General features: G+C 38.9%; 1 protein-coding gene across 2 annotated transcripts in view; it reads right to left on the minus strand.

The window, feature by feature from the left end:
• Nucleotides 1-12,565, minus strand: part of METTL25 (methyltransferase like 25) — a 109,866-nt gene that overhangs the window by 79,433 nt on the left and 17,868 nt on the right. For both annotated transcript variants that reach the window (XR_009764440.1, XM_061639647.1), the window contains exons 4-5: nt 5,965-6,603; nt 2,508-2,652 (exon numbers count right to left, since the gene is read on the minus strand). Coding sequence is in view for 1 of the 2 variants with exons in the window: in XM_061639647.1 (XP_061495631.1) it covers nt 2,508-2,652; nt 5,965-6,603 (784 nt within the window). In the remaining variant the exon portion in view is untranslated. The remainder of the gene's footprint in view (nt 1-2,507; nt 2,653-5,964; nt 6,604-12,565) is intronic.

Raw genomic sequence — 12,565 nt, forward strand, 5'->3', positions numbered from 1 at the left:
AGCGATCAAAAGGGGAGAACCGCAGCCGCGGTCCTTGAGGGAGGCCCCTGGCTAAAGAGACAACAGAGCGGGGGGGGGCTAGAAACTGCCAAAACGAAGAGAGCCGCAGCCGCGGTCTCAGAGGGAGCCCCCAGTCAAGTAAATAAAATAGGTTGAATAGCTCTGAGGGAAGGGTGAGGAAGCCGCAGCCGCGGTCCCTGAGGGAACCCTCAGAGGCTAAACACAAACAGAAAAAGAGAAAGGGTTTAAAGACAAATACGAGACTTAGCTATGTGAAATTCCAATCTTGTTCGTACGAAGGCAAGAATGAACTGGAGAGTGGGAGGGGCATGACGTCCCTAGTCTTGACTTCAAAAACATTCTTGCCTTCGCACGATAGGTGGAACTATTTCCCACAGTGATGGCCCACTTCCTATGGAAAAAACAAAATATATGTGCCCAATCCGCATATCAACATATATTTTTCTTTGTTACATTCTATTATTACCACCAAACACTTTTTTTAAACTTACTGGATTTACAAAGGTATTATTTTCTGCTTCTATTTGTTACATATTGAAATCTTGTAAATTTTACCTATTTTTGAAAAAATAATAATAATAACAACAGTTATGGTTTTATACTGTTTTAACTCTGAGAATCTTTATTCTTCAGTTTTCAGTTTCAAAATGACTTGTTGCTGCAAACTTCCTTTTCCTCTGCTCTTTGTTTTAAAGTAATTTGTGGATTTTAATGAGGTACTGTATTGACTATATCATATTGTTTTATTGTAGCTTTACTTGTTTTAATTCTTGTAAACTGCCCCAAAGAACTTTGGTTAGAAGGCAGCCTATAAATTATATAAATTCATTTCCATCTGAGCATCTCAATGGACTAATAAGATATAAGCATTTCAAATTTATTATAGAAATAATTAATTGCAGCACAGATATCAATTGCCAGGAAATAGCACGGAGACCTCCTGCTTTGTATAAGCAGTTGAACAAGACTTGGAGATTAGTGGAAAAGGCAAAACTGATGGAAAATGTTCCCTCAGCAGAAGGCAGAAACACACTTTTTGAAATTAAAATACTGTAGCAAAACAAAATGGAAGATGTTGTAAACACTGCACACACAGGACCTTTCATCACAGACACTGCTTTTAGTCCCACACTTTATCTAAACTCCACTATTTTCATTGCTACACTTTATCTACCGCTCCACTCATATCTTATACTGCGTTCCTCACACATTTGCCAGTGAAACACCACCATATCTCACATCTGCTATGTTTTTCTTTATATTTATGGCTCCCCCTGAAAGTCTAACAAATTTGTTGGACATAAACTTTTGTAGGGTAGAGCCCATTTCACAGATGCACCTGACAAAGTGGGCTGCAGGATATGAAAGCTTATGGCACAATACTTGAAAGTGCTACAGGATACTGGGGTTTGTGTTTTGTTTTTTGCTATAAGAGACTAACAAAACTTCCCCTCTACAATTAACATTTATTCTTGTTTATGATGGCCGTATTCACAAGCCACTAACACTTCCCCCTCCCCCTCCTACATAGCTGGCAAGAGGAGTTCAAAAGCTTTCATCTCTCTTTTGTTTAAAAAAGATTTGTCATATCTGGAACAACAAACTGTAGTTAACATTAACAATGGCTAGTTTCAAACAAACCAACTTCTCCAAAGCTGGCTTCTTTAAACTAACCAAACTCCTTCTCCTAGTCACTAATGTTTTGTGTGAAATGCAAACATGTCTGAAACCAAAGCAACAGACATATTTCTCCACTGTAATATTGAAAAAAAATTACTATTCTTTGGAATCTGCAAGATAACTCTGGATAAGTTTTACAGTTTCATATTTCAGATCGTATTTATTCATAGTGTTTTTCTAAAGAAAACCTCAAACTTGTTCTGTACCTGTAATGAGATCCTCAAACTATTTGCGTCCCTATTGTACATGTGGGCTGTTATCTACCAACCCCTTAAACTCAGGTATGTGCATTTACATGGGCCTGGTCCCTATGGGGCTAAACCGGTCAACTGGCATGCACATTGCAGTCATAATCTTATAATGCTATCCTCAAAATGTTTCACTCTGAACTTGGGTTATTGTTCTATAAAGAAATTATTGTATACAGCCACAGTGTTTCCAAAGACATAAATATACAACTTACAAGATAATGAATTAGTGTGATGTTATGGGTACACTGCCAAGGGCAAAATCTGATATAAACTTTATGAGGATGGAAATATAATGATGAACAAAACACAGACTTTTCACTGCGGCCAAGAAAAAACAGCTGCCTTTATAACCACATTAAAGCATTCTTCATTAATAAGCTTATGAGCATTACAAGTATTAAAGAGAGTGGCAAACAGGAAAGCCACAGGGCACTCAGAAGTGAGTCTTCCTCAAGTAATAATTAAAACCAGTAAGAAATGAGTCAATAAAAGGAACAAAAGTTATTTTTTATTTAAAGAATTTTTAAAAAATCAGGTAGAAAAGGGCTGTTGTACCTTTCTGAGTTTCATGCTCCTCTGACAGCAGATGGTAGCAGCAACCAACACTGCAAACCGCCTTGATTTCAGGCTTAGCAGTAAAAAGTCGCAAGGTGCTCGGAGCAAGATCACCACAGGTATGTAGACCCACCATTACACAGTCCTAGAACAGAATCAAAAAGTGATGTTCAGAACTGAGCATATCAAGAGTGAATCATCATCATTCACAACAAAGGTGGTAATTGTGGGCCAGGGGTCAGCAAGTGGAGGACCCTGGACAAATTTTAGCCTGAGTGTGATAAGGCAGATATCATTTGCAATATTCCCACAACTCTCCCCTACCCATAACTGGAGAAGGATGAAAAATTTAAGTCTCTTGGGTTTCTTGGGGGGGGGGGAGAAGAGGTACAGGGAGCATCAGCCATGGTAATAGGAGGAAAGTGTTTGCTGACAAACCATAGGGCACTGCAAGCAGGGGGAGACTTAGACCAGTATGACTTTGCAAAGTTAACTGCAGCAAATAAGCTTCTGACAAGGGCTGTAGATAAAGCCAACCAACTGAACTAGTACATAAATAGACACTTGAAGATATTAGCACAAATTTCTATATAGAATCTATACAGAATTACTGTGCATTTTGTTCAGAAAACTCAAGATTTGCATGAACAGAAACAAACTTAATGAGAATTTGTTTCTTGGTTTTGTGTGTCTCTTTCCACACATTAACTAGCTTCATTGTCATTAAAAATTGCAAAAAATTATGAAATAAGCAAGAGGAGTGGCAACCTGTACTGTTCAGAGCTCTTGTCGCCATATAGCTTCTGTTTGGTAGATTTATAGACTGCACTTCTGGATCAGACACCTAAAAGTGTTCTGCATTCTGCAACATCTAAAAAGCATGTTTTCAACATCACTTTCAGTATTTCCCCAAATTTCCAGTTTTCTACTCTGGACCTTAACATGTCAATACATACAGTGCCTTGCAAAAGTAACCAGACCCCTGACCAATGCTCTCAATATTACTGAATTACAAATGGTACATTGTAATTTCATTCTGTATGATATTTTATTTTGAAACACTGAAATGCAAAATCAATTACTGTATGATGACATTTTATGTCATGAAATGTTTGTAAGAAACATATAAAACTGAAACATATTGCTTGCATAAGTATTCAACCCCCACACATTAATAGTTGGTAGAGCCACCTTTCACTACAATAACAGCTTTAAGTCTTTGCACACAGTGTCAGAGGGATTCTGGCCCATTCTTCTTGTCAGATTCGCTTTTGACAAGATGCCCAGTCCCTGCTGATGAGAAGCATCCCCACAGCGTGATGCTGTCACCACCATACTTCACTGTAGGGATGGTGTCTCTTCAGGCATGGTCAGTGTTAGGTTTGGGCCACACATAGCACTTTGAGTGTTGGCCTAAAAGCTCTATCTTGGTCTCATCTGACCACAACACCTTTTCCCACATAGCAGCTGGGACACTCTCATGCTTCCTGGCAAACTCCAGACGTGCTTTAAGATGGTACTTTTTGAGTAACGGCTTCTTTCTTGCCACCTTCCCATACAGGCCAGTGCTATGCAGAGCTCTTGATATGGTTCACTAGTGCACCATTACTCCACTCCCAGCCACTGAACTCTGTAGCTCCTTCAAAGTGATTGTTGGCCTCTCTGTGGCTTCTCTCACAAGTCTCCATTTTGTTCAAGCACTGAGTTTTGAGGGACAGCCTTTTTTTGGCAGTGCCTGGGTGGTGTGATGCAGCTTCCACTTCCTGATTATTGATCCAACTGTGCTCATGGGGATATCTAAACACGACAATATTATTTTGTACCCTTTTCCTAATCTATGCATTTGTATTTATCTCTCACTTCTGTAGAATGCTCTTTGGTCTTCATTTTCCTTCAGATCCACAACCTAACCAATGATCCTTCAACAGTGGGGTTGTTATCGTGACAATGTGACAGCAACTTGAATGGTTCACAGGTGGAGGCCAATGGAAGGTAATTGTGTCCTCCATACAGCAATTTCTTTCATCTGTGTCAACAGGGAGTTTCCACAGCACAAGGATTGAATACTTATGCAAGCAACATGTTTCAGTTTTTTATGTTTCTTACAAACATTTCCCAACATAAAGCCAATGTCACCTTACAATAATTGATTTTGAGTTTCAGTGTTTCAAAATAAAATATCACACAGAACAGAATTACAACGTACCATTTGTAATTCAGTAATATGAGAGCGCTGGTCAGGGGTCTGATTACTTTTGCAAAGCACTGTACTTTTAAAAGTTAGTTTTGTTAAGGTTTGACATATCAGAGTTGATGTATAGTTGCATTACTCACTTTTACCCTTGCCTCTCCATACCTCCCTCTCTTGCTTGCCCTTCCTCGTCTAAATGTTTAATAAAAGCTCTTCTAAGGAAGCTCTTTTTGCCCATGTTACTCTGGAAAGAGCCATGTACATTGAAGGTGCTACAACATAATATTATTAGCCAGTAGTAGATGATGTGGTGAGGTGTCAGCATTCACCTGATCTCCCAAAAGCTGAGTTGCTGCTGCTTACTGGAAGACTGAGGCAGCAGGGAGGTTAGCACAGTGCAAATGCACTAGCAGAGCCAATCCAGTGCTCATGCTGGAGCATTTGCTGTCTCCACAACCTCACCCTCCCCTTCCTAGTAAGCAGCCATGGGAGGGCAGGTGAGTGCCACTGTCCCATCATGCTGTCCGCTACTGCAATTGATGTGAAATATGTTAAGCAACAGTGAACAAAATGAGAAAATTCAGAGACACTGTGAAAACAGCACAAATTTAAATAAAGGGAATTTTTAGTCAAAATATGTTTCTGAAGTTTTATACAGGCTGTATGTGCATGCTTAGCAAGGAACAGTGGATAAAGGAAAATAAATAGGAGAGACGTCATTTATGAACCAAACCCCTCCACTCAGCTAAATCTGTACTTATGAAACATTTAGTAAGGCACTTCTAAATAATATAATAATAATAATAATAATAATAAAATAATAATAATAATGTAGTTATAAAACAGATTCCATGCTGTATTTCCTCTGTGCTGTAAAAAACGTTACAGAGAACTCAAAGAATTCAAGAAATTCTCAACTCACATTCTAGCTGAAAAGATTTTGAACATTGGGTTAAGCAGCAACATACCTTACACACCAGGAATGTCATGCAGGCGAGCAAGGATGCTGGGAGAGGAGGGAAAGATCACTTCATCCGTCCTCTTTCAGTCCACTCGGGAAAAGGCATTTTTAAATAGCCTGCTAAGTAAATAGCCTGTGTTTCCATGCTGACCATGAATAAGAGGGCATCCCTTGCTCTGTGGCACCAGCATGGAAACACAAGTTACTAGCCTTTTAGCAGGCTAGTAAAAGTGTTAGCAGGCTAGTAACTTTCCTGGGTTTATTTACAAGGCTGGATTAACCTGAATGATAACAAATACAATAACCTCCAGATCTTCAACAATATCACGTAGCTCTGTTTCTGCAGTGATGTATGATGTTAATGGAGAATATATGTTGGCTTCTTTTGACCTGCTTGCTTTCTCTTTAAGGGAAGCCATTTTTCTTCGTTCTTTCTCCTCTTCACAGAGCTCCCTGCAATTACTTCTGGTTGAATAGTCAGTTTCCACAGCATCAGCAGGCAGAATACTTAGAAATACATTTTCTGGAATGTTATTCTCATCGGGCTGCAGCTGAGCCCCCGAGTGAAGTTCATATTGTGTGTTAGTAATACACTTATCATAGTCACTGAAAACATCAGCTGTTTCAAAAAGAACAGAATCTGGAGCAGCCACCTGGGCCTGACTTTGAAGACTGTTATTAGTACTTAAGAGCTTTTCACCAATATTTTCTTTACATTTCTCTTTATCTTGCTCTGGCTTTTCATTTGCCTCTCCCAACACTTGCTCTCTGACATTTGCTCTTCCCCGTCTTTGATAGGCTCTCCAGTGTTTCTTCAATTTCCTGTTCCTTTCATTAGCTCCATGGGTGTTTGTGTTTGAGGAATCAATTCCATAAACCTTTAGATTATACTGCAACGACAAGAAGGAGCTCAGGTAGCCTTTTCCAGAGCCCAGATCAATAACCTAGAATACAGATAACAAAAATACTTTTTAAAAGTAGCAGTCATATTTGCATGCAACAACTATAAATCATAAAAGTAATTAGAACAAAATAGTATTGGTCCAATGATTTACGTAACTCTGTTTCAATGTTTATTCTTCCCTTGAGGTTTAACACGAACTAGAACTATGCCAGCTGATAATGTCGTAATGCAATAATTAAAAAGGTAAATTCCCTAGACTTGGTAGCAAGTCTTTAAGAATTAGTATTGGCTCTGCCATCTTTCTCCCCCAAAGGGTAGCATACTGGGATGATAATGAGATCATCATAAGAGTAGATAGTCACTCCAGTCCAAGCATCCTATGAGAGCAGCCAGACTTAAATCTAAAAAGGTATTCCCCATTGCTTTATGGAAGTACTTCTGAATCAAAGAAAGTTCTATATCAAGTATAAAGGACAGACCTAGCTTGAGAAACATAGACATTAGTACAATTTTGTCTCAAAACATAAAAATAATATTGGTAATCAATATTCCACAGTACAAATATTCCAAAACAGACAAAATTTATGAAGTGGAAAACTGAGTGAATGCTTCCATATACGTAAATAATACGTATCTTAGTATACCAAAATCTTTTCGTTTACATATACAAAGATCGGAGAGAAGAGGGAACATATGTACATTATGTGTATATACAGCTTCTAGCTATGTGAAATCTATACTAAATGTCCTCATCTAGAACTACGACAAAAGGAACAACTGATGAAAATATAACATGCTATATTAATGTAAAGTATAATCTCTTGCTAATTTTTTAACACCTTCTCTGTTGCTTCAATCTATTGTTCAGCCTTCCTATGGAAGGAACCAACAGCTTAGGCTCAAACAGTAGTTGCCTGTCCTTTACTCTACTGACCTCTAGCGTCTGTCAATATGCCATGCGCTACCTTGGAAAATCATTTCAACTTACTTTTTAATCAAGGAAATCACATATATACATTGACACAATGCATTTTTAATGAACAATTATTCTCCATTTCAAAAGTGCAATGAAAGTTATACTAAGCACACTGAAATAAAGAACACTGGAAAAAGCTAATCCTTGCTGAAATACCACTGACTCAACTTGGAAAGGCAATGCCAAGAATAAAGTATTAAAGTGAAAGTTCCAAGACATAGTGAAATCTTTATTGGGTTAAATACTATGTCACAATACAGTTCTTGTAAGCAACAAGGCAAAACACTTTCAAAGCAAGTCAGGAGGAAAGCTGCAGCCGTAAAACTGGTTCTATGTGTACTGGTCAACAGATACTAAAAGGACCAAATTTAAGCACCTTATTGAGGTCTATGTTTTGTTTTAATGTTTTTAATGCTATTACAGCTTATATTTGTTTTGTTTTATTATTAGCTGCAAAAATTCCTGTGGATTAGTAAGGAAGGGAAACTTTTTAGGAATTTGTTTCTAAAAGGTATATACACTGGGTTTGCCTAAGATGTGGGCAGAAAATACAACAGAGCCAATAGCTGGTCTAACCCAGCTTCTGGATTGGTTGGCATGCTTGCCAGTAGGCCCCTCACTGCTGACTGAATGGGCTGGCTTCAAGGATGGGTCTGGCAGGATTCCATTCCTCTAGTCTGCTCCCTGGCTATACAAGCAGCCTTTAGACACATTTGGGCTCAATGCAGCTCAGCCTTTCCTTCTGCTCCTGTTCAAAGTTGACTGTCTAATTTTCCCTTGAGCTCCCTGCCTTTCTATGGAAGACACCAGCCAGCCACCAGGTAACCAAGCCAGAAGGAATTTTATCCAGCTCCCACTTTGGAAATCCAGGACTTGGGTATTGATCTTCTGCATAGCGAACAGGTATTCAAGAATCTTTTCTTCCTGCTTTTTGCCATTTTCAGTATATCACAACTGGTTCTTACCAATCATTGCTTTCATTATCACACTGTCTTGGCATTTGGTTGTCAGGCAGGGACTATACTCAAGAGACTTGTGGGGTCAACCACCGCATACCACCAGCAAAGACCCCCCCCCAAGAGGCCTTAGCAGCAGAACCCTGGTCCAGCTCACATCTGTTTTTTGGCATATACCTGCACCCAGGTGATCTTTGCAGAAAGAAGCAGATGATTCACTTCACTTGTCTCCTTTAACATTTGTCTCAGCAGATGGGCTGGACATTTCTGAGACACACAGGCTGCAAGACTCCTTAGTCTCTGCCCCCTTCATGTTGCTGAATTCATGGAAGCTCTGGCAAATAAAAATTGTGGCCTATTTAAATCCAATTCTCTTTGCTTCCACAACCCTGTCCTTCCTGCGGCATTCATAAGGACTGGATCTTTAGTCTTTTGTCTTATTTTACAGCTTAAGTAGCTAGAAGAGATGTTTGTATTTTCTAATTAATGTTTATTTATTTGAAAAAGTAATTATTTAATTGGCTTGCTTTTAGAACTAAGAAGACTTATGTGCATGTTCCAAAAGTGTTGAGGAATGCAAGAGAATGTTTATAAACATAGACACTTGCTGATTTTGTCTTGGAAATGTAAGAAACCAAGTGGGAAAAAAATCTCTTTAAACACATTGCATAGTTTCTCATTCACTGCAGAGATTAAAAGACAAACCTAAGCTTCCCAGACAGGAACCAGGTTTTCCATGCAGCGTAGACTATCGCAAAAAATGTTTTGCCGCCAATTCTTTAAGACAAGCATTTGCTGTGGCAGGACAACTGGTTCTCAAGGTCACTTCAAGTCATCCTACTAAGTTTCCGTTTACAATGGAGCCCACAGGGGCAAGGTTGCTATCATTCTGTGATTGCTTCTGTGACTGCATAAGTTACTTACTCCAGGTAACATATGTAACTTCTGCCCACATAAGACCTCTTTCGTTGTTCTCTGTGTGTAGAAACTATGAGCAGAGAAAGGAGCAGCAGGACTCCACTGCTAATCCTGTCCCCAACATCATGAATGGCTATAACTCTACCCCCTGGATGTCCACATCTGCATTAGGAAAGCCTATGCTTGAGAAGTTGCTCATGCGCAGGCTTTCCTGATGCAGACATATGTGTCAACACACAGTTATCCAGGGAGTGGGGTCAGTGCCATGCATGATATTGGGGAGGGGGCTAGCAGCAGTCCCACACCTCCTTCTCCATATGTATAAAACTATTGTTGATGAACTATGTAATTGCAAACCACGCTAGCAAAACCTATGCTGTTAAGAGATGCATTACTAGCATAGTGCATAACCACAGAATCGATCCTAACCATGCATAAGTCACTGGAAGCAGTGTGAGAGCAACCAAGAGATTGTAGCAATGACACCATTTTGATTAACTAATGAAATGGGCTGAAAGATATCCCCTGATAGCTTTTTGATACTATTTTTGTTTCTGGCATATTGGCTTGCCATCTGCATTAACTAGCCCATGAGGTCCTTTCCATGTTACTTCAAACCGTTTGTAAAAACAACAACTTGATTTGGTTCTAAAACAATTCAAAGCTACTGTAGAGAAAAGGTTTTATATTTCCTTTTGCTTATGTCTCAGTATAACATTAAATATTATTATAATGATTTTCTTCATCTAAAACTTGGGTGAGGAAGCTGTGGCCTTCCAGATGTTGTTAGACCACAGCTCCTATTAACCCTGACTGTTGGTCATGATGGCTGGGACTGATGAGAGTTGGAAGCCGACAACATCTGAAGGGCCACAGATTCCCCGTCCCTGATCTTACTTAAGATATCCAAAATGTAGCCATTTAGAGAATGAAATTTCAAGATACTGTAAAAAAGAAAATATGCCAGCTGGTTAACTATAACACCATGTAGAAAAAGGGGGTCAAAGACCAGAATGCTGAAATATATTTATAGAAAACTGGTTTTATTGCGAGATTTTTTCAAAGAAGCCCAAACTGGTTTTATTGCAGAATATTTTTCAAAGAAGCCCAGCGCGTTTCAGCCTGTAATCACAGGCCTTCATCAGGGGATAATGAACTTTTACAATGGTTAACCGGACAATTTTGGTCATGTATTGTACTGATAACAATCACCTAACTATAACACAATACCAACACAATCTCTTCTACCACCTATTATATACTGTAGGTAATAAGCTGAAGCTAAGGGCAGTTTCAGCCTATTGGTGAACTGGACTCTCTCAAAAAGAACTCTAAATAATATATACTGTTGTAAACAATGTGTTGTTGTTCTTCATAGGTCTGCACTTTAATTACATCTGGCATACTTTTATAAGAAGGGTTGAAAAATCAAATATGAAAAATCTCTCCTAAAGTCTTGCATTTTTTCCATTTAACAAAAACAAGAGAGTGCTTCTGGATAAGATTACTTTCAGTGTAAGCAAAAGATTCTTTTGGGATATTAGGGATTTGTAATTTTTAGCAAACAATGCAATATCACAATGCAATGATTGACAAAAAAAATTAAACAGTCTACATTTCATATTTAGTGAAACAGTTTGAATAACAATCAATCCAAACAATGCAATGCTACGCTCACTTCCAAGTAAGCCCTGCTGAACTCATTGGGTCTTATTTCAAAGTAGACAAATATAGGATTGCACTGCAAGTAATGTACTTTAGTACTGTAATATCCTACTGAATGCAGATACTAGCAAACCATCATAGGCACTAGGATCCAGGAGATGCCACCCTGTATCCCACCAGAATCATCTAAGGAGCCCATCTTGATAATCTAATACTGTTTTATTTTATCCCTCCTAACTGAGCTCTGCAATGTATTCAGTCTGCAGGTTATGAATATTTATGACCATTCCAACGAAAACACCAGGAGCATTTACTTCCCATCACATGGTACTATGTTTCCAAGAAACAATCAAGTTCTTGCTTCTGGAAAGTTCTGGACACTTATATCGTACTCCTATGCATGTCTGCACTTTGTTCAATAGGATTCATTTCTAAGTAAGTGTGTGAAGGATTGCAGCCTTGGCCTTGTAGAAAATGTATTGCAATTTATTTTTCCATATGTACACAAAGAGAGAAAAGCTGAACTTTATCTCTAAACAGATATAATTTCGCACTGCAAAAGGGCATGTGGGTAATTTGGGGGGGTTATGTTTCTATGCTGTATAAAGGCTTTTTTGCTGCAAACTAGTATGTGTTATTCAGTCAGAGTCATGATTCTCCAATTTTACATAAATTACATTTTAAAAATTACAAGTGGCAATTTCCCTGAAAATCTTTACTTGAAAAACACGAATACAGTATAAGATATGTGGCTCCAAGATGATCCTGAAATTCTTTCTCCCTAATTCTTGAAATTAAAAACCAAAAACAAATCTGTCTCCAAGGTTGTACTTAAGGCTCAGGATTAGAAACATTTCACAGAATCAGAACACTCCTCTTTAAGGGAGGAAAAACCCAAGGCCGCCAAGGCCTCTGAGTCTCATGGAGCCATATCCCTTGGACCATCCTGATAAGCACACTACAGTACAAATTTCCTCAGATTCTCCACCAAAGAGGTAGATTCACTTACACAGGGTCTCTAACTAGATTGAGTTCTCCTGTACTCTGTCTGTGGTCCTGATGCCTTATTTGTACTTCCAGATTTCTGGCTTCTGACCCTTGTTGAATAGAAGTGTTTGATCAAGCCAGTAGAGAATTGAAACTACACCCAATGCTTTCTTGGTAACTTCCCTTTCTCCAAGGGGCAGCAGCTCCTGCTTGAGCCTTGGCCTTAAGCAGGACACTAGTGTTAGAATGGAAAATTTTGAATTGATTTGTTCCATGTGAAATAGATCTTTAGTAAAAGCCAATGTTAAGTTGTCTGACATGCAAGGGTTAAGGGATGAAGGTCGACACTGGAACAACAAGTAAGACTCACATATTTTGTATCATCTTGTGGTGCTGTGCGTGACTATGCCAGGCCAAGACAAGACTCCCAAGACTCCCACCTGTGTGCTTTGTGCAATCTGCCTAGTGATAGAAGAATATATCTATGCTTGTGAGAACTG

The sequence above is a fragment of the Rhineura floridana genome, chromosome 8, assembly GCF_030035675.1.
Source record: "Rhineura floridana isolate rRhiFlo1 chromosome 8, rRhiFlo1.hap2, whole genome shotgun sequence".
Classification (NCBI taxonomy): Eukaryota; Metazoa; Chordata; class Lepidosauria; order Squamata; family Rhineuridae; genus Rhineura; species Rhineura floridana.